Source organism: Macaca thibetana, chromosome 16 (assembly GCF_024542745.1).
Source record: "Macaca thibetana thibetana isolate TM-01 chromosome 16, ASM2454274v1, whole genome shotgun sequence".
In the NCBI taxonomy this organism is placed as follows: domain Eukaryota; kingdom Metazoa; phylum Chordata; class Mammalia; order Primates; family Cercopithecidae; genus Macaca; species Macaca thibetana.
In genome coordinates, this window is record NC_065593.1 from 70749455 (window position 1) to 70772825 (window position 23371).

Genomic DNA, 23371 nt, shown 5'->3' on the forward strand with positions numbered 1-23371 from the left:
TTAGTTATTTCTTGTCTCCTGCTAGCTTTTGAATTTGTTTGCTCTTGCTTCTCCAGTTCTTTTAATTGTGATGTTAGGGTGTCAATTTTAGATCTTTCCCACTTTCTCCTGTGGGCATTTAGTGCTATTAATTTTCCTCTAAACCCTGCTTTAGCTGTGTCCCAGAGATTCTGGTGTGTTGTGTCTTTGTTCTCATTGATTTAAAAAAATTTATTTATTTCTGCCTTAATTTTGTTATTTACCCAGTAGCCATTCAGGAGCAGGTTGTTCAGTTTCCATGTAGTTGTGCAGTTTTGAGTGAATTTCTTAATCCTGAGTTCTAATTTGATTGCACTGTGGTCTGAGAAACTGTTTGTTATGATTTCCATTCTTTTGCATTTGCTGAGGAGTGTTTTACTTCCAGTTATGCGGTTGATTTTAGAATAAATGCTAGTGGTGCTGAGAAGAATGTATATTCTGTTGATTTGGGGTGGAGAGTTCTATAGATGTCTATTAGGTCCACTTGGTCCAGAGCTAAGTTCAAGTCCTGAATATCCTTGTTAATTTTCTGTCACATTAATCTGTCTAATATTGACAGTGGTGTGTTAAAGTCTCCCACTATCATTGTGTCAGAGTCTAAGTGTCTTTGTAGGTCACTAAGAACTTGCTTTATGAATCTGGGTGGTCCTATTTTGGGTGCCTATATATTTAGGATAGTTATCTCTTCTTGTTGCATTGATCCCTTTACCATTATGTAATGGCCTTCTTTGTGTTTTTTGATCTTTGTTTGTTTAAAGTCTGTTTTATCAGAGGCTAGGATTCTAACCTCTGCTTTTTTTTTCTATTTTCTTTTTTTGCTTTCCGTTTACTTGGTATGTATTCCTCCATTCCTTTATTTTGAGCCTATTTGTGTCTTTGCACCTGAGATGGGTCTCTTGAATACACACACGAATGGGTCTTGACTCTTTACCCAATTTGGCAAATTGGATACTGGCATCTGTGTCTTTTAATTGGGGCATTTATCCCATTTACATTTAAGGTTAATATTGTTATGTGTGAATTTGATCCTGTCATCATGATGCTAGCTGGTTATTTTGCACATTAGTTGATGCAGTTTCTTCATAGCATCATTGGTCTTTTTATTTTGGCATGTTTTTGCAGTAGTTGGTATTGACTTTTTCTTTCTGTATTTAGTGCTTCCTTCAGGAGCTCTTGTAAGGCATGCCTGGTGGTGACAAAATCCCTTAGCATTTGCTTGTCTGTAAAGGATTTTATTTCTCCTTCACTTATGAAGCTTAGTTTGGCTAGATGTCTTTTACATTTTTAAATGCTTCGGAAAAAATTCAATGAACAATAATATTTTGTGGCATGTGAAAATATACATGAAATTCAAATTTTGTTGTCCATAAATACATTTTATTGAAACACAGCCACACATCACTAACATGTTGTTTATGATTGTGCTTGTGCTACAATGGCAAGAGAAACTGTACAGCCTGCAAAGCTGAAAATATTCACAGTGTGGCTATTTAGAAAAAAGTGCTGAACCCTGCTTCATTATCTACTTTTTTTGTCCATATTGTTTATACAATAACTTTACTGAAAAAACTTGTCCAGAGCTGAGAAATCATCATAGATGTCTTCCCAGGAAAGCTCTCTCTGGAAACCTCTCCCAGTGACATCCATCGTATCACCCAGTTTTACTTAATTTGCAATTAGCTATCTATTTTGCCTCTCTACTTGTTTATTGCCTACCTTCTCTTATATTATGTGATCTTGAGGGTAGGAGATAAGTTAGTTATTGCATTTTCTTTACCCTTGATAAATGGTGAGCTTCACAAATCATTTGCTGAATAAATGAATCAAGGAAGTGATGAAGTAACAACATTCTAACTGACTGCTTTGTTTCTCTGCTAGGCTTTCCTGGGGTTTGATGTATGCTGGCTTCATCCTTATCATGGCCACTTTAATGGCTCTTATTGTAAAATCTGCACAAATTGTTGTCCTGACTGGTTTTGTGATGGTCTTCACCCTCTTTCTCCTCTATGGCCTGTCTTTGGTGAGTTGGTGAATTTCATCTCAGTCTTTTTTTCTCTTTCTCTCTCTCTGCTGCCAATCATTTATCACTAATTCTGGTCTCACCTCTTTTGTTCTCTTTGTAGTATTTGCATGAGATAGTGTCTAGGGGTGGAAAACTGATAAAATATACTTTTATAATATAAAATTCCTTTTTTGTGCTACTAATGGTTCTCACAGAATTATATACCAGCTAAAGTTTTTCTCTTTTCTCAGATAACTTTAGCTTTCCTGATGAGTGTCTTGATAAAGAAACCTTTCCTTACGGGCTTGGTTGTTTTTCTGCTTATCGTCTTTTGGGGGATCCTGGGATTCACAGCACTGTATACACATCTTCCTGCATTTTTGGAATGGACTTTGTGTCTTCTTAGCCCCTTTGCCTTCACTGTTGGGATGGCCCAGGTAAGAGTTAAGGTAACAATTTCACTTTTTACAAACCATTCTACACAGACTCCCTCTTAATAATTCACGCAACACGCTCTAAGTATTCCATTCTATAACTTTTGTAAAAATAAACATTTAGGAGACAGGAGTGACTTTAATTTTTCTCTCTTAGTGTAATTAGTTTCCCTATAAGTCACTAAATATAGGATCATACTCTTATTATTGAGGTGTTTCAGCTTCTACTTCTAATGGATTATCCCAAAGAACATTTGTCCCATTCAATGCTCAGGAAACATGACCCTTAATGTTATCAAAAGCATTTAAAAACCAGGAATTTGGAATAAATACATCTTTATTTTTTAATTGCTAATTTCTACTGAACCTTGTCTCAGAAAAGTTAATTTTAGTTATGATATCATAACTATAAAATGCTAAATGAAAAGTTATGCTAGATATAAACTCATTGTATCCTACGGCAGTCTAGTTAAGACATTATTCTTCTGTCTTCTGCCCAGCTACTGAAATATTTTACTACTTCATGTTTTTACTCTGAAATGGACTTCCTTGTTGAGAATTCCCTCCTTTTTTCTCATTCTAAGTTCAGTAAAGTCCTGTTGCAGCACTGTTTGTAATAAGATTGAAAACAATGTAAATGTCCATTGGTAGATTACTGGTTAAATAAATTACGGTCCATCCATACAATGGAAAGTGTGCATCCATCAAAAAGAATTTTTAAAGACTGATGCTGTGACTCACACCTGTCAATGATAGCACTTTGGGAGGCTAAGACAGGTGGATCACTTGTGGCAGGAGTTCGAGACCACCGTGGGCAACATGGTGAAACCCCATCTCTACAAATAAATAATAATAAAAAATAAAAATTAGCCAGTCATGGTGGGAGTGCATCTGTAGTCCTAGCTACTCTGGAGGCTGATGTGGGAGAATCACCTGGGTCCAGGAGGTTGAGCCTACTGTGAGCTGAAATAGCACCACTGCACTCCAGACAGGGTAACAGAGTGAGACCGTCTCAAAAAACAAAGAACAAACAAAAAAGAATTTAAAAACACTTCTTGTACTGACATAGAGAGTTCTGTAAACTCTATTAGGTCCTGCTCAAGTATCACCTTTCTTGAGTTTGTACTTCCTCCTAGAAAATGTATCTGGGGCTGCCTGTGGGTTTCTTAGTGCTCAGTACTAACTTCCATTCATTTCCCAAATTGACATCACTTCATTACTATTAAAATTATCTTCTATAATAGTAGACAGAGCTCTGTAGAGACAAGATTAATTTTATTTATCTTTGCAAACCCAGTTGTAGCAGAAATAGACAATAATAATTCTTAATGCCATATTAATTCTTTTAAAATTTGCTGTATCTTTTTTTTTTTCAGCTTATACATTTGGACTATGATGTGAATTCTAATGCCCATTTGGATTCTTCACACAATCCATACCTAATAATAGCTACTCTTTTCATGTTGGTTTTTGACACCCTTCTGTATTTGGCATTGACATTATATTTTGACAAAATTTTGCCCAGTAAGTACTAACATGGCTGTAACTTAACACAATTTCAGTAATTGCATGTCTTGAAAATAACTCTACATTGTACTAAATAAAAATTAGCAAGCAGTTTTTCAAAATTTCTACAACAAGCCTAATGATATTCTGTAGTTTGTTTATAGAATCACTTTCTAAGACTTGGCTCTGCTATAACACTCCAGGGTGTTTCTTTTTAAAAAGAGACACTTGCGAGAGATTATGGATAATTATACTATTAGTGTTTGTATCAGAACTAGATGAAGAATGCTGGTGCTTGATACTTGATCTTAGAAATCTGTAAGTGCTTTTCCTATTTAACTCACTTGATAGACAACAGCAGGTTGTTAGTAAAAATATTATAATTGTGTAATCGATGTACAATCTTTCCTTTCTTTGTTACTTTTTTTTTTTTTTGAGAAGGAGCCTAGCTCTGTCGCCCAGGCTGGGATGCAGTGGCATGATCTCAACTCACTGCAACCTCCGCCTCCTCGATTCAAGTGATTCTCATGCCTCAGCCTGCTGAGCAGCTGGGACTACGGGCATGCACCACCATTCCTGGCTAATTTTTGTGTTTTCAGGAGGGATGGGGTTTCACCATGTTGACCAGGTTGTCTCAAACTGCTGACCTCAGGTGATCCGCCAGCCTCGGCCTCCCAAACTGCTGAGATTACAGGCATGAACCACCGTGCCACCCTTATGTACAATCTTTTCTGTAGAGAAACAAAATCTTTCTCTGTGCATCTCTGGGGTTTGTCTGTCAATTCCTCATATGTACTAGGTAAGTGCTAAGGAAGAGGCAGAAAGGGAAATTAGAAAATGAAGTGAAGGAAGGGACCTTCTAAATAGTTTATTCATCACATTTCTGGGAGTACTGATACAGAATAATGACTCGCTGATTATTTTAAAACCTCCCAAGAAAGAAATTTCAGAATGTATCATTAGTGTTATGATATTTACGATTATTCTTGGTGTATTGACCTTATCTGATCCAAATGGAGGAAATCACAAGCCGGAGAATTGCTTGAACCCGGAAAGCAGAGGTTGTAGCGAGCCAGGATCATGCGTCTGGACTGCAGCCTGGGTGACAGAGTGAGACTCCATCTTAAAAAATAAAAAATAAAAAGGGCACATAAGTACAGCTAGATAGAAAATTGTTCTTAATTAGATTTAAATTCCTCCTGAGACATCTCTCTGCATTTTGAGGAGCTTTTTAGTTAGTTAACAATGCTACATGCTTCTCATGTTTAAAACGTCATATTAGCCATCTCTGTTATTTTCTCCTCACTGTTCTGTGTGTGTCAAAAGCACATTAAAACAGTAATACCTTAATACGATAATGTGGGTTCAGATTTAATGTCAAAAGGGCTGCATGGATATGATGATGGTATCCTTGAAGTGATGACTGACCCAGTATTCATTTACCTCCTGCTCACATAGCTGAATATGGACATCGATGTTCTCCCTTGTTTTTCCTGAAATCCTGTTATTGGTTTCAACACGGAAGGGCTAATCATGTGGTCCTTGAGAATGAAACAGATTCTGATCCTACACCTAATGACTCTTTTGAACCAGTGTCTCCAGAATTCTGTGGGAAAGAAGCCATCAGGTAACCAATAAATTACTTAGAGGCACAAATGGAGAACAGGCAAGACCAGGGATCTGTCAGGCAGCACACTAGGAGCAAAGATCACCTTCTGTGCCCTCTATACCCACCTACATCCAGCCTGCTGCACTCATCAAAGGCTACACTCACTCTTCATAGCACACTATTTTCTCACATTCTCAGCATTTACATTTACTAATATTTTGTGATATAGTAACAACCGTCCACAAGTAAATAATTTTTGAATTTCCATTTTCCATATTATCTTTCTCATTTCTCCTCTTTGTGTTTTTCTCCCCTTGGTTGTTCTCTTTGTGACAAACACTGCCATTGTCTCCCTTGCTTTTATTCTCACCCTCCTTTTTTTGTTAATTCACTTTGTCCCTCTCATCTTCCCTTCCTGGTTTATAATTTGATGAGGAGAAAAAGGCAAGCGATGCAGGCATGGGAAGAAGACACTCCAGAGAGATGGGAAGGAAACATGAGAAGTCAGGACTGTTAGTTTCATGCCTATCTTCCCTCTTAGATGATGGACATGCTTTATTCAATTCTTTGATTTCCAAACAACTAGAAATCTCTAATATTACCCCAGATCTTTGCTCAAATTTCATTCATAATTCAATGTTGTATTAATCTCACTCCTCAGTAATACCTTTCTGATATATCTCTTTCAGTAATATTTTAACTCAGAACATTTATGATACAGTCTCTGAACACAGGTCCAATATGAACATACAACAAAGAGCAATATTTGCTCATTCCTTATGAGCATGTAAACATAGCAATGTTTTCAAGAATCATGACATCTTTCTAAGCTGGAACTCTAAGTTTTATGTTCTTTCCAGTGCCTATATCAGAATTAGATCCTATCAGAGAGATCATAGAAAGCCTTGAATGACGAAATAAGGGGTTTTCATTTACTCAGTGGGCAAGGAGGAGGGTATTGAAGATTTGCGAATTGAGGGTACTAAGACTAGTCTTATGGTCTAGAAAAATTGTCCCCAGCAACGGGTGGAGATTGGAAGCAGGGTCTCACATAGCTGATGGTTAGGAAAGTGTAGGAGATTTCATCTGTGGCATGGCTGCTCAAGACTGCCAGTCCTGCATCATGACTGTGGCTGGCGCTGCATCCAACAGACCAGTGCACAGAGTTCTGAAGCCTGCGCCATTCTATCCCAGAGGTCGAGCCAGCTGGGCTCATAATTGCCTCTCAGTATAGAAGGCAGAAAAGTGAAATGTCAATTAAAAGGTATTATTATACCAACCACAGAGTAGATTCTACCTAATCTATAATCTACTATCTAAACATGAAAGTTAAATGTTATCAAAATGTATGGAAAAAATCTATAATTTCTATTGCTTAGATGAAATGAAGGAATAAAGCAAGCTGATACCTATTATTGTCTCAAAAAGAAAAGATAGGGAAAAAGAGGCTAGGAAAAACCAAGCGACTTGCCCAAGGCCACAAAGTTTAAAGAGAAACCGTATTTGAATCCATATGTGCTCAACTTGAAAGTCATTGCATCTGAATGCGCAGCCTCTTCAGTTACTTCCGTATTTAACTGGATTGTGCCTATTTGATAAATTGAATTATACTCCTCAAAATTTATTGAAACCCTAACCCTTGAAATGATGGTATTTGAAGATAAAGTCTTAGGAAGTGATTAGGGTTACATGAGATCATGAGGGTAGGGCCTTCCTGATGGAATTAGTGTATTTATAAGAGGCACAAGAGAGCTTGCACTCTTTCCCTCTCTCTGCCATGTGATGACACAGCAAGAAGGCAGCTGTTTGCAAGCCAGGAAGAGAGCCCTCATCAGAAGCCAAATCTATTGACACCTTAATCTTGGAATTCTCATCCTTCAGAACTATAGGAAATAAATGTGTATTCTTGGTATTTTGTTATAGCAGCCCAAGCAGGAGAAAGCAACCTACCTGCTGGTTTGTTGTGATAATGTAAGTAAAAATGTAGACAAAATGCTCTGGATCTGGCTTATAGTAAGTAGTCTTTCAAGTCACTTAAAATCTTTTTTCTTTTTTTTAACTTCTATTTTAAGTTCAGGGGTACATGTGCAGGTTCGTTACATAGGTAAAGTTGTGTCATGGGGGTTTGTTCTACAGATTATTTTATCACCTAGGTATTAAGCCTAGTACCCGTTAGTTACTTTTCCTGATAAAATATTTTTCTATGCCCTCTTTTAAAAATCTTTCTCTGTTTTAAATCCTTTTCCTGGTCTTTTTCCTCCTCTCTCATCTTCTTTGGAAGTTTACTGGTTTCAAGTATTTTGTGTTCTGCTTATATTATCTTATTTATCTACAATCCAACTCTGTATGATAATTAATGTCATCCCCCTATCACTGCTGAATAACTGAACTCAATGAGTCTTGAGTACACAGCATTTATAACAGAGCTAGTGTGTAGCACAACTGGGACATCACCAGTTGTGAATCATTTAATGATTAGATTCCGAAGCCTATTATTTCTATTATGGTGTGTTTCTTCTCTTCTTTTTTCCACCATAATAGTATCTATTCACCATTGATTTTATCTTCAGCTTTCCTCATATCCAGTCATTTGTCACAATTCTTCTAACAATGTATTTCCATGTGCTAGCTGTGCCCTCCATATTTTAGCCTGTTCATTTTGGAAAGATCAGGGATTCTGCTTCTAATTAGGTACCCTGGATGCTTCTACCAGTGCCTGTGTGAAAGAAGAGAATCCCCAGATTTTCTTTGAGGCTTTGAAAGAAAAGAATCCCAAATTTTCTTTGAGACTTTGATTAAGCCTCAGAGACTTGACTTATCAATCCTCTGCACATTTTCACAATTCTCTGAAAACATTTCCCTCTTTTTTTTTTTTTCAGAATCAAAAATCTTAAAAAAGAATATGCAGGGAAGCATGAGAAAGTAGAAGTTTTGAGAGGTAACAAAATAATATTTTATTTAATGGGGCTGCTTGATTTAGTGGCTGCCTCACTGTTGTAACTTCTGGGTAGGGATTAAGCACAGATATTCTGGATATGTCTCTCCTTTATTTGAACGCATTATGTTTCCTTCAATGTAAAAAAATAAAAAAACCATATAACAATTTTAAAAAGTAGGATGTATCATTAAAAATCGTGTGGGTTTGAAAGATATATGATAATATTATGAAATTCTTTATTTTCAACTCATCTTATTCTCCAGCTCTAAAACTGTCTTTATTTTAGTTAGCCTGTCTTTATTGATAAAACCGCTTTTATCAAAAAATTAATTGCATAATAACATATTGACAATACTACCATTATAAAATGATGAAATACAGTTTTAAAAGAAAGAATTTTAAGATGAATTTTATTTTGAATATTGCTAGCTCAATCTATTCATGCTGCAAAATTATTACAACAATTTCAGAGACTGTAAAGTTAATATGTAGGCTCTGAGTGTAATTTTTTTTTTTTAATCATGCCAGGTGTGGTATTTGACATATATGAAGGCCAGATAACTGCCCTCCTTGGTCACAGTGGAGCTGGAAAAACCACCCTGTTAAACATACTTAGTGGGCTGTCAGTTCCAACATCAGGTAAGAAGACAGTTATTCAAGGACAAGTACCTGGGAAAACACATGAATATGCATTTAATTATTTAACTGGGGCCAGGCATGGTGGCTCATGCCTGTAATCCCAGCACTTTGGGAGGCCAAGGCGGGTGGATCGTTCGGTCAAGAGATGGAAACCATACTGGCCAACATGGTGAAACCCCGTCTCTACTAAAAATACAAAAATTAACTGGCTATGGTGGCGGGCACCTGTAAGTCCAGCTGCTCAGGAGACTGAGGCAGGAGAACCACTTGAACCTGGGAGGCGGAGGTTGCAGTGAGCCAAGATCACGCCACTGCACTCCAGCCTGGCAACAGAGCGAGACTACATCTAAAAAACAGTTATTTAATTGGTTTCATTAATTCAACAGTCTCATTACCCATTATACCCAGGCATTTAAGAGAAAAATTTTAGAAGTTTCTCTTATTATTTTATTGAATTGTATTATACCTATTTAGAAAAATGTTGTTCACGTTTTAAATATGTCATAAGTAGTTTTATGATTATTCGGTTGCTAAGTAGCATTCCAGCTGAATCAGATGTTATTGTGAATATTATTACATTTTTAATCAGTTCATTGCATATTCCTTACAAGTAAACAATGTTGAAATGAATCTAAAAATTGGTGTACAGTGTTTTCCATTTTAAAAGATCTTCAGTGAAGCATGACATATTTTCCTGATGGTCACTCTCTGCCTTCTGCTTTCAGGTTCAGTCACTGTCTATAATCACATGCTTTCAGGAATGGCTGATGTAGAAAATATCAGCAAGCTCACTGGATTTTGTCCCCAATCCAATGTGCAATTTGGATTTCTCACCGTGAAAGAAAACCTCAGGCTGTTTGCTAAAATAAAAGGGATTTTGCCACACGAAGTGGAGAAAGAGGTATGTGAGCATATTAGATGTCACACAGCCATGAAAACGAGATTGTTTACCTAGAAAATGTTGTGCTAAGTTATTTTGACATAATTCCTCATCTAAATTTTAGGCAAAAAGGCCCTTTGTAAAGAACAGAAAAATGATAGTGTTTTTAAAATAAACTTTCTGGGTTTGAGACTAAATATTCCTTATTTGGTTAGGTACAACGAGTTGTACGGGACTTAGAAATGGAAAATATTCAAGACATCCTTGCTCAAAACTTAAGTGGTGGACAAAATAGGAAACTAACTTTTGGGATTGCCATTTTAGGAGATCCTCAGGTAAGTCAAACAAAAATTACTGGTGAAATCAGATTGAAGACTATAAAAGTATTTTATTAGGTCAAACAATTTGCAAATGATAAATATAAGAGAACGTCTAGGATGAAATATTAAGCACTAACAAATTTCTCCCAAATACTTTTAAAAGTATAGTGCTTTTTAAAAAGACCTTATCTGAAAGGGTGGAATTACTTTAGGACTTTCCTCCTGTCCAGGTTTTGCTATTGGATGAACCGACTGCTGGATTGGATCCTCTTTCGAGGCACCGAATATGGAATCTCCTGAAAGAGGGGAAATCAGACAGAGTAATTCTCTTCAGCACCCAGTTTATAGATGAGGCTGACATTCTGGCAGGTAATGTTTTGTTTCCCTTATGTATCTTCATGAGAAGTTAGAGACAGTGTGGAATATGAACAGTTATGCTCCACAGCTGTGTCTCCCTGGAACTGCCATGACCCAAGACAGGAGAATTTTGCTCTTACTCATTTGTGGGTCTGCATCCCAGAGTACTTGGCCCCGTGGAAATATTCTGAGTCCATTGCAGAGCAGCTTTCTGGTTGTAAAATACATATCACACCCTCTAAGATATAATTTGTTTTAGGCAGTCTTGATGTCAGTTTAACTGAAACAGATCCTTTAGATGTATAATTTTTCTCAATACGCTAGAGAATAAGTTGACCTAATTTATCAATCGAGCTGTTGGATGACAAAAAAAAGTGGTTTACGTACGGCCAGAATTAGAATGTATCTATTTTAGTGTGTCATGCTGCTACAATACATCGTTAATGGATTTGCGTTTTGTGAATAGTAAAGAAACAAGTCCTTTGTGTAACTTATCTTTTGATTATTTCTAAATAGACAGGAAGGTGTTCATATCCAGTGGGAAGCTGAAATGTGCAGGCTCTTCTCTGTTCCTGAAGAAGAAATGGGGCATAGGCTACCATTTAAGGTACAGCCCTGAATGTTGGAGACGTGTTGACACATGCTAAAAATGCTGGGGGCAGGTGGTATCAGCATCAATGGGTAAAAGCAGGTCCTATAACCACTAAGTTCATTTCTAGAGAGCTATGGTAGAACTAAGGCATAATTGCTTTGTTTTTAAGCTAGAACGCAGGATATATGAGATTATAGACATTGAGCATGCAAGGATGATTAATCTAGGTTTAAATAAAATTTTTGAAAAATATTTTCACAACGTGTTGCCTGCTAAGAGTAATTTGTTGATATTCTGACCCTTTCTCTTCTCATATTTCAGATGTTTACTTTTGCTCATCTTAACAATTTCAATACCCTGTGTTCTCCCTGACTTCATTTCTTTCCACCATCCTTTTGTGTTTTTCTTCTCTTACTGATAATAATTATTATCATTGAGTAATGTCTACTACTTTTTAAGTATTGGCTATGTTTTAGGTACTTGCTAAGATATTTACATATAGAATATTCATATTATTGTATTCAATCCTCTAAATAACTCTAAGAAGATACTGTTGTTATTCCTCTTTGACAAGTGAAAATACCACTTCAGATAGTTTTAATAATCTGCCAATTTCACACGACTTGTAAATGGTAGTCGTTGGATCAAAATTACAGGTGTGATATGAATGGCTTCCTGTATTTTGCACTACAATGTTGATTTTTTTAAAAAATGATTCAAATAACTTCATCCTGATGGATAAATGGATCCCCCCATTTTTTACTCAAAGTGCCTAATCTGATCAAATCTACCAATCTATCATTACTACTTGTTACAAATCTACCAATCTATCATTATTACTTGTTACAATCTAATAGAATCAATACCCTCTATTGAATACTCCCTATTCTCTAAGTATGTTTCATAGTTCAGTTGTCTTGTTTCTGCTTGAGGGAAGATGTCTGTCAAACATGTTCTTCTTCAACCCATTTAACCATGTCCAAGTCTTAACCATTTCTGAAAGTATTTCCTGAATATTTTCTCCTTAATGAGTATCTTATTTTCTGGAATCCTGAAAGCACTATTTTGAACTGTTGCCTTAGGCAACTAAATTAACTTCTTTGATCTTTAGTAACTTCATTTATGTAATAGTAGTAATAATACGTACTTTGCAGTTAAGGCTAAGAAACATTGAGTGAATGAATACTTGACAAGCTGCAAAGTACTCAACTGAGTTAACTCAACTTCCTTCTCCCTCACATCTTCTGTCATACGCTGCTTTATATTATTTGTATGTTGTAAGCTTCTTTAGAGAAGGTACTGCATTCTTCCTATTTGGTATTCTCGATAGCACTTGTAAGTACTAGGCCTTATAAGTACAGAATAGCCTTTTTTTCAAACTGATTTTTTAGGTTTCTATCATCAGTCAATTGTGATCTTCTCACCACTCTGTCAACTCAGCACCTTTTAGTGTATGTGATTAACAGTGGCTTTTCAAAAATCAAATAATTTCATGAGTAACTTTATATATTCTTCATAAAGACAGGCCAGATTTCACTTGAATAAATTTTGGACCCCAAAATGATAAAATTAGCTTTAGCAGAACCTGCATTAGCATGACATGGGGCCATATTCTTAATGACTGTATAACATTACCTCCATTTTTTGTTTTCTCATGCTTAATTCTGAGTTTTGGCAGAACTCATACATTACTACAAAGGGAAAATTCAAGGTTGGGAGGTTGGGTTTTTGAGTAGATGCTGACAAATTAAGCATTTCCCTTTACCTCACTCCAGGCAAGATCTGGCTTAATATCTCTTTTCTCCAGATAAGAGTCCTTGAGTTACCTCTTCCCACTCTAAGCATCCCTTATACTAATTCTTCTGCCATGTTGCATAGATTTAATGGTTTGGACTTTATTAGTAGCTTTACATCTTACTTTGTCCAGTAAACTATACATTGTTTTGTCTCATAAATATTAATAAAGTGAGAAGCACATACTACATAATTAGGAAATTGTTTTAGAGACAGAGTTGGATAAAAATAACTTTTATTCTTTTTAAATGTTAGTTTGCATCTGAATGAAAGGTGTGATCCAGAGAGTATAACTTCACTGGTTAAGCAGCACATCTCTGATGCCAAATTGACAGCACAAAGTGAAGAAAAACTTGTATATATTTTGCCTTTGGAAAGGACAAACAAATTTCCAGGTAACAAAATGTAGAAACCACAGAATGATTTGGGAATGGTGTTATTAACAATAACAGTAGTGATAAGAATGATGGCTAGTTTTAATGCTTGCTAGATGAATGGCACAATGCATTTACTCATTTAATATTCCCAACTCCAAGGTCACTTATAATATTACCCCCTAGTATTATCTCCATGTTACTTATGAGTAAATCAAGACATGTAGATGTTAAATATGCTTCACATCACAACATGTATAATTAAGAGGCACAGGCTAGCAGCAAAATAAAATTAGAAATATTTGGAAAATTTGTTTCAGGAATGAACAAGAGAGTGTGGTCAGGACAGGAACAGGTATGTAAATACAGTGGCAGACTATTGAAGAAGAGCTGAAAGAACTGTACACAATAAATAGGTTGTTTTAGAAACATCATCACATAATGATATAATCCAAGTTATTGAACATAACTTGGATTGGCCTGCATTCTGCCAAATACTCTAATTCACAACTTTGCTGCAAACACAGAAGCTTGGAGAACCACTGCTGTTATTACTTTTCCATGGTATCTCCCAATGCAGTTTCATTTCCTAAGCATTTTGAGGTAGACTGTTTTTTAAGTTTACTCTGTAAAAATGTGTTTGCCATATCAAGTTCAAGAAATTATACCAGGGCCATTGCTGTGTGCTTGAATCAATAAGCATGACATAATCTTGGTCCATAAAGAAACACAGAACCAAACATTAAAGTGCAGAGATCGAAACTCAGTGCTAGAGCTAGACAGTCTAGATTCAAACACCAGCTATGCCATTATTAGCTCTATACTATTCTGTATCTCAGTTTCCTTACTTGTGAAAAGAAAATTGAAATAGTACTCTACGTTGTTATGAGGATTAAATGATTTAATACTTTCAAATTTATTAAAATATTAAATATAAATAAAGCACCTGGAATGATACCTGACATGTAGAACCTATGGTATTTCATCAGGTGTCAGAAACCCTCAACTACAGGATATAAGAAAGAAACACAAAGAAATAGTGCTGCCATTTAAAATATGATCTGCTATCATTTAGGATCCATTGTTATATCAGATATATTAAAAGGTGATGAAATATATCTCTTAGAATAAGTGAAATAATGGTTCACAATGCATACACAACATCTTTGAGATATGTATCCTTATAAAAACAGAAATCTTTGTGAAGATCACACAGCAAAGTTTTAGCTGATTGTTCATTAAAGGCATTCCAAAGGGGATGAGAAATTTGGAGAAAGACTGAACAACAATTAACCCTTAGGTAGATTTAAGGACTCATTAGAAATTTTGACTCTACATCTCTATTTTTCTTTATCCAACACATACTTAAGATTGAAGTCTTTAATTTATCCCAATATTGAGTTAGTTTATCTTTTATCCACCTTTCAGTTTTCCTGAATTTTCATACCATGGTCAGAAGCTTAAATAGAGAGCAAGAGAGAGACAGAGAGACAGAGACTGAGAGAGAGGAGGTGCAAAGTTACATACATATTTTGTCCTTTCAAAAGCTTTACATACTTATGGGCCAGACGCTGTGGCCCATGCCTGTAATCCCAGCACTTTGGGAAGCCGAGGCGGGCAGATCACTTGAGGTCAGGAGTTCAAGACCAGCTTGGCCAACATGGCGAAACTCCGTCTCTACTAAACACACACTCTCTCTCTCTCTCACACACACACACACACACACACAATTAGCCAGGCATGGTGTTACGCACCTGTAATCCCAGCTACGCAGGGGGCTGAAGCAGGAGAATCACTTGAGTCTGGGAGGTGCAGGTTGCAGTGAACTGAAATTGAGCCACTGCATTCCAGCCTGGACAGCAAAGTAAACTAGCAAAGAGTCTATTCTTAATTCTTTCTATAAACATTAGTTCTTTTACATTTGTTATTATAATTCCCTAATAATTAATCCCAACAAGAAAGCACAAATCTCTGTTCTCTGGAAAATATGTTTTAATTAGTTGAAATTTAGAATTAAACACTCCCTGTAATATAACAAAAATAAATTTTAAAAAATGTATTAAGTAAAACATAATTTTTTCAAAAAAACACATGTAGTTTCCTAAGAATGAAAAAAATAGATGTTTAGATTAGACTTTGATCTCAAAAAGACATGAAAAGTAACATACCATATAGATCATTTTAGAAATGAGAACATCTGTATCACAATTTTGTTTCTAGTTAGTACATTTGGCCTATCACCAATATTTTATATTTTTGAGAAATATGGTTCTCATTATAAATTATATTCTTATAATCTGTTTTTGTGTCCACTTTTAGAACTTTACAGGGATCTCGATAGATATTCTAACCAAGGCATTGAGGACTATGGTGTTTCCGTAACAACTTTGAATGAGGTGTTTCTGAAATTAGAAGGAAAATCAACTATTGATGAATCAGGTAACAAAAAATAAGAAAGAAAAAGAAATAGAGAGAAAGAAATAAAGAGAGAGAGAAAGAAAGAAAGAGAAAGAAAGAAAGAAAGAAAGAAAGAAAGAAAGAAAGAAAGAAAGAAAAAGAATTTTATTTTTGTGTGCAGTATTTTATCTTGAAAATATGCCCAAATTATGAGATTATGTACTTTTGTTGGTGCTGTGATTCAGGCTTGTCTTGGGAAAACTTAGAGAAGAAATATATCTCTGTGGAATATAGCAATGTATAACACTAGTTCCTTATGCAGCAAACAATAAATATATGGTATGATATTACCTGAATATACATTAGAGAAAAGAAAATTAGAGTTCACATTGACAATTATTTTTGTGGTAGCATTTCGATGATATTATTCCAATGTATTTGAGATTTAGTTGTTGCTTTTGGAAAGTTTGCTCTCTGCCTCATCTTTATTCCTTGGGAAGCATTCTGTCTTTTCTCTCTTATTGTTGCTAAACTATTTTTTTTTTACTGGTTCACTATCATATTATGGTGTTTACTCTTTACCGTGATCTTTATTTTCATTTTTGCAATTTTCTGGGGATCTTTTTGGATTGATCAAATATTTTTCTTTAATCCTCCTTTTCCTCTTTTATTCATTTTTGAAGTTATATACTTGTTACATTTTTTAGTGTTATACTTAACTTTTAATGTATGTACATGTTTTATAGCTTTCAAGAAGCCAGAGTTAGTCATTTTCTTTAGGCTTCTCCTCAAAACAGGTAACTTTTATCTTGTTTTTAACCATGGCTATATTTTAAAAATATAGTTTTTCCCATTTTTATGTTCTTGAAGGGGAGTGGAGGGGTTCTATATATACTAACTCTCCTATCTTGGTCAGAAATTCTAAGTGGTTTATCTTTTACAACAAATAGATTTCTTAATGAGTTTTTTTCATTGATTTCCTTAGAATAAATAAAGTCCTGTAAAGCTCCACACAGAAGATGTTTAAAATCAGAAAACACTAGATTTTCTTTTATTATATCCATACTTTCTGCTTCTTTCTCATTTCTTCAATAGTTGCTCTAATAATGTCATACATTAGATTACTTGTATCTTGGCCCAAGAGGGTAACTTTGACACCTTTGTAGGAAAATTTATCACAGGAAAAGCTAAATAATGCACAATTAAAATGGCACTTTATATAATACTGATCTTATGTTTTAGATATTGGAATTTGGGGACAATTACAAACTGATGAGGCAAAAGATATAGGAAGCCTTGTTGAGCTGGAACAAGTTTTTTCTTCCTTCCATGAGACAAGGAAAACAATCAGTGGCATGGCGCTCTGGAGGCAGCAGGTCTGTGCAATAGCAAAAGTTCGCTTCCTAAAGTTAAAGAACGAAAGAAAAAGCCTGTTGACTATGTGAGTATCTGAGTGTTTCAGATTTGTTTTGTCTGTGAACTAAAAATAAACTTAAGAGAGCAAAACATAAAAGAAACTCGGGTAAAATAAATTTCAGTAGATGCACATTGTCTTTTAAACAAAGAAATCATTTTTTAATTAAATAAACCATTGTTAATCATGTGGATATATAATTAAAACAGATAAGGGTTGGAATTGTTCTTTTTTAAAATTTCACACACATTTTGTTCTTACCAACGGGTTGAAGTAGTTCTTCAAAAGCATGTGGATATTAGTACTTAGGTCCCATCCTAAAGACCCATTTACTCTTTCCCCAAGGTATCAAAACCTGTAGCTGTCAGGATTCCCCAGGGAAATGAAAACAATAGGATATACATATATAAGCATACTTATTTTAAGGCATTTCATTATGTAATTGTGAGGCCTGGCAAGTCTGAAATCCACAAGGCAGAACATCAGGCTGGAAACTTGGGTTAGAGTTAATGCTGTAGTTGGAAGACTGGAAACTTAGGCATAATTTCCATGTTACTGTCTTAAGGCTCTGTAAAAGAGTCTGTCTTGGCTTTACGATCATATCTGGAGCCCACTATAAGGTGCACATGTACCCCCAGAGCTTCAGCCTCATCATCAGGAACACTCATTCACTGAGAACGTTCATTCATCCAAAAATATTAGTGAGCACCTCTATGCAACACTCTATTATTAACTGATTATAACATATATCAAAAGAAATCAGACTTGACAGTCCACGCTTGAGGTGATTAGACATACAGTAAACAACAGACAATCCTGTGAACTATGGCATTTAGTAGGAGGGAGATTATGTCAAAATAGGAAGCTCAGGGAGATTTTGAAGAAGAGAGAGGAGAATGGAAATTCAGGCTGAGGGAGTAGTACTGAGTATAGGGATACATGAGAAATCTAAAGAACTATTAATCTGAGTTAATTGCAACATATAGTGTATGAAAAAGTAAAAATATTTTTGAAATATATTCATAGAGCTAAAGAGTTTGCATTTTATGAATACTAAGGAACTATTAAGATTTTATTTTTTATTTTCAATAGGTAATTGACATAATTTCAACAAAATGTTAAGAAGCTTAATTGGGCAATTGTGCAAAATTGTTTGGTGATAGTAGAATATGGAGACAATGAAAACAAACATTTAGAACAATATTGAAAAGAGTCAGGAAGGAGTTAATAAAAGCCCAACTTAAGAAGAGGAAGAAAGAACAAGGTTTGGAGGCAAGCAATAAGGATGCTATGATAGGCCGGGCGCGGTGGCTCAAGCCTGTAATCCCAGCACTTTGGGAGGCCGAGACGGGCGGATCACGAGGTCAGGAGATCGAAACCATCCTGGCTAACACGGTGAAACCCCGTTTCTATTAAGAAATACAAAAAAAAAACTAGCCGGGCGAGGTGGCGGGCGCCTGTAGTCCCAGCTACTCGGGAGGCTGAGGCCGGAGAATGGTGTGAACCCGGGAGGCGGAGCTTGCAGTGAGCTGAGATCCGGCCACTGCACTCCAGCCTGGGTGACAGAGCGAGACTCCATCTCAAAAAAAAAAAAAAAAAAAAAAAAAAGATGCTATGATAGATATGAATTTCCAAATATTAGAAAAGAAATTTAAGGGAGAGAAATGGGTGGAAAATGATTGAGCCATTGTGGCCAGGGGAATGAGAAAATGCTGTAATTTACAGAAATTGGTAACAGGATGGGATAAAGTTCAGAGTGTAGTAAGTATGCATGTTAGTGATATGCCAATTTCAGTAGTGCAGAAAAAGAAAGAAATGCAGGACTGAAATAAGGCAATGAGGTAGGGATTGGAAAGAGAGATTTAAGAGTCATAATCCACAGACTTCATAAACCCAAAGCCAAGCTGTCCTACTTGGCACTTGAGAGAGAGCAGAAGACTAAAGGTAGATACATATGACCCATCTCATTTTAGAAACAAGAAAATGGGGCAAAGTATGATTCAAATGTTTGGTTACTGATTATAATTTATTTCCATTATTATATTCATTATCCCCTCAAACTTAAAAACCCACAAAAGTTTCTAAAATTTTTTTCTTTTACATTTTCCTCTGCATAGATTATTGCTTTTTGGTATTAGCTTTATCCCTCAACTTTTGGAGCATCTATTCTATGAGTCATATCAGAAAAGTTACCCATGGGAACTGTCTCCAAATACATACTTCCTCTCACCAGGACAACAACCACAGGATCCTCTGACCCATTTACTGGTCATCAATAAGACAGGTGAACATGGGACTGAAATGCAGCTGCTAAATGTTGTTCTTGTTGAGAGATTCCCCCCAAAAAGCATGAACTGCTAGGAAAAAAAAATAAACTCTATATATTTTAGAAAGTATATATGAGGCCAAACAGAAAATAAATTTAAAAATGAAAAATACAACATTGGAGAGTTTGTTTTAGAAATAGATTCTGCAAGTTTACTTAACCTTAATGTTTGTTGCACAAAGCAACTAAAAAGGATGTAGGGAGGTAAATCATTGACTCACCTCTGAGGTCTTTGTGTATCATTTTGTAAATCTGTGCTGTGCTGGCTTCTGGAAAAAATGTTCCAAATTAAAAAAAGATAGACTATTAATAGCTTCAAGGATTATAATGTTAACGGCAATTCTTATTTCTGTACTAATAGAAATTACAATGAAATGCCTAGGCTCTAGATAAAGTAACCTTGTCATACCTATGATATTAGACTGGATTTTAGTACCAGAACATCAATTCTGCTTTATTAAGAAAATCCTTAGACAGTCCTTTTGTATGATATGCTTTGTGTGATGTAATATATTTTTAATATTACTTGACTATTGTTTTATTTCATTTTTGCTTCCTTTAATCTTTTTCGTCATGGTAGGGTCAAGCATTGATAACTTTTTACATTCACTGAGGCGACAGAACATAGCTATAGAAGTGGATGCCTTTGGAACCAGAAATGGCACAGATGACCCATCTTACAATGGTGCTATCATTGTGTCAGGTGATGAAAAGGTATGCTGGACTACAGTTGCTGTATTTCACCAAAGATGGTCTATGGGAGTACAATTTGAATAATGCATATCAACTGAATGAAAGGCCAATTTCACACAAACAAATGGGATAGTTCTCATTTTTATAGGAGAAGCTGAACTACAATTATTTCCCCATAACCTCCAGCATGACAATATGTAATGAAATTTATTTGATTTTATTCCTGATTAAGCTGAATACACTGCTATAATTAATTTATTTAGATCGTTATTATCAATTGGATTCCGTTCCAATAATTAAATCTCATTCTCAGTTGGAACTGAGGACAACTACCCACTGTAGACTTGGCCTTTGCTTTTCTGTTTTCTGTGTCTGCATACTGCTTCACTCATTCATATCCCCTGCCTAGACCCTGTAGGAATTTGAGTCAGAGATCTCTACAGCAGGCAAATGGAAAAGATGATATAATTATGTTAAACGCATACATCACAGCTGTTAGGTGTCATAAGGTGTGGCCATTTGTAATTTGTCACAGCTAATTTTCAGGAATAAATTCCATGTCAACAATAAAGTAAGAAATTACCTTCAAGATAGTTCTCATTATATCTTGTTATTTTTCAGTATGCTCAGTAAAGTAGTTTTAACATCAATAAACATTGCTTTAGGTAATTAGGTTAAATACAATACACTTGATTTGTTTATGATTGCAAAAATGTGTTCTCAAAGCTTTCCCACATTTTGGGCAATATGGATAATTAATTTACTTATATTTTTTTCTGAGGGAAAAACAATCACGTTATACACACACACACACACGTTATTTTAAGGGAGACTTTACAAGTAAGTATAGAATTTGTGAAAACCTATGCTTTCATTACAACTTTCTGCCTGCCTCCCATTTCTCAAGTATCCAAACATTATATACTTATAAAATGAATGTGTCACATTTTGAAACGAAGTCTATAGCCAGGTTAAACTGAGGTTGCACTATGGAATTTCATAGTGTTGCTGCTAAATATCATTTGAAGTATTTTGTTTTGTGATGTTTGGGCATAAATAGTCACATGGTTGATGTTATGGTGGGTAGAAACCACAATACCGGATTCTTTAAGTATACTAAGAATTAATCAAATATTATGAGTGATAGTGATATTAATCACACTCAGTGCTTGGGCCTAATTATATTATCAATAACGAATGATTTTCCAACACGTTCACTCATTAAATTTTGTATTTGCTTTATGAAGACTTACAATTGGTGCTTGTTGTATTTCAGGATCACAGATTTTCAGTAGCATGTAACACAAAACGGCTGAATTGCTTTCCTGTCCTCCTGGATGTCATTAGCAATGGGCTACTTGGAATTTTTAATTCTTCGGGATACATTCAGACTGACAGAAGCACATTTTTTGAAGTAAGTTTAATTGTATCTCACTTATACTGTGTCATGATAAGTTTTCAAGAAAATTCTTGAAATGCTAAAATAATATTACATTACTTTTTGTGAACCTATTCTTAAACTTGTGTGTGTGTATATATATATCTGTGTGCAATATTTTATGTATATAAATCACTGTATATGTAATATATATACACACACACTATTTAGAAATGACCACACAACATTATAACACACACACACACACACACACACATTTAGAAATGACCACACAACATTAACCTTATTTAGATGACTTGGTGTCAATGGAGCAACAGAAAATAAAACTCATTATGGTTTTTGGTCTAAATCTGTCACCATCTATGGCCGTAGGTAGTGGGACATTGTTGAAACAGACTTAAAGGTCAGACTATGTGACCTTCTTAAGCAACTTGACTTCTATAGGATATAGAAGTCATCAATCTACAAAGAATAGATTAAAGACTTTATCACAAAACTTTCTTAAGAAGTAAATGAGGCAATGTGAGCACCTGGCTAAGTTGGACCAGTTGTTGTAGGAATGAGTGATGAGGCACATAAAATAGGACAACTCCTGGTGCTGAATAAACTATATTTCTCATTATTATTGCTATTAAAACTATTTTCTTGGGATGCATCAAAAGAAGTTTCCGTTAAAGAATGTTCAGCTTTATTAGATCTGGGGACTGGCTGAATGGGAACTAAGGCAGTTCTTTTTTAAAATCTAGTTTCTCAGGCCTGCTTAGATGCCCAGAGGCAGAAGATCTGGGATAGAGATGTGGGTGTGCACTGCTGTGTCTTCAGGTCACCTTTCATCTTGTTGTGTTGAAACACCCTTCGTCTGATTTAAATGACACCCTGGGCATATTCTATAGCTTCTTGGTCACTTTTTGTTATGAAGAATCATTCTAGTGCAGTCCTAAACTTCAATTTTCTATTCAATTTAAACTTTGCAGGGTCAAATTGAGGCCTAAGGGGGCATGGAAGTGGGTGGGTGGTCGTGGTGTGATTTGCTCTTCCATCCCCCTTTGCAGTCTAACACCTTGGAATAGAAAAGGGAGAGTGTCCTAGCTCTGAAACCATCCCCTTTCCCTCCCCTTCTGAGTAAAGCACTGCTGTGCTGGAGGCAGAACGGAAGAATGGAGAGATGGAGCTCTTCCTATGGAACTGGTGCTGGGGAGATATCATGCTTTCTCTAGTTGCTAGTAGTTTCTACGTATGTGGTCACCATAGCCCAGGTGACCCATGTAATTGTCTTGGGGCGGTGGTTAGCTTGGCTCCAGACCTTTCTGTAGGTGATGACACACTCAGGGTTGCAGAGTCTCTGTAGGCTGCTGCAGGAAAGTCCACACCGTCAAACTTTCTCCAGTCTACATTGTTCATTGTTTGATGTGTCCATCTTCCAAGTAATTCAACAACTTCTGTCTTGCTTTAATATCTGTGCTTCCTCAGAAAGAGCTATGAGAACTGTTGAGTGCTTCTTGCATGCTGTCTGAAAGCTACAGAGGTTTGGGATGTCAAGGGAGTTGCCCTGTCTTCTCCAAAGCACATCATACCATTGTCCTTTCAAGACACGTTTTAGCAGTCCTCCTTCCTTCAAAAATCTCTAGGGCAAAACCAGATATTTCCCATGTGATTTATATGTAGTAGCATCTTTAAAT

At 35.7% G+C, this 23371-nt stretch overlaps 1 protein-coding gene across 2 annotated transcripts in view; it reads left to right on the forward strand.

Annotated features, from left to right (window-relative positions):
• The window catches only part of ABCA9 (ATP binding cassette subfamily A member 9), a 90106-nt gene that overhangs the window by 35673 nt on the left and 31062 nt on the right, over window positions 1-23371 (forward strand). The window contains exons 7-22 of one of the 2 annotated variants that reach the window (XM_050765011.1): window positions 1897-2038; window positions 2272-2457; window positions 3831-3978; window positions 5419-5587; window positions 8449-8507; window positions 9036-9146; window positions 9872-10047; window positions 10242-10361; window positions 10577-10715; window positions 11220-11310; window positions 13345-13484; window positions 15783-15902; window positions 17103-17301; window positions 19392-19558; window positions 20181-20314; window positions 21570-21707. In XM_050765011.1, the coding sequence (XP_050620968.1) occupies window positions 1897-2038; window positions 2272-2457; window positions 3831-3978; window positions 5419-5587; window positions 8449-8507; window positions 9036-9146; window positions 9872-10047; window positions 10242-10361; window positions 10577-10715; window positions 11220-11310; window positions 13345-13484; window positions 15783-15902; window positions 17103-17301; window positions 19392-19558; window positions 20181-20314; window positions 21570-21707 (2239 nt within the window). The remainder of the gene's footprint in view (window positions 1-1896; window positions 2039-2271; window positions 2458-3830; window positions 3979-5418; window positions 5588-8448; window positions 8508-9035; window positions 9147-9871; window positions 10048-10241; window positions 10362-10576; window positions 10716-11219; window positions 11311-13344; window positions 13485-15782; window positions 15903-17102; window positions 17302-19391; window positions 19559-20180; window positions 20315-21569; window positions 21708-23371) is intronic. The other variant, XM_050765012.1, reaches the window with a different exon arrangement.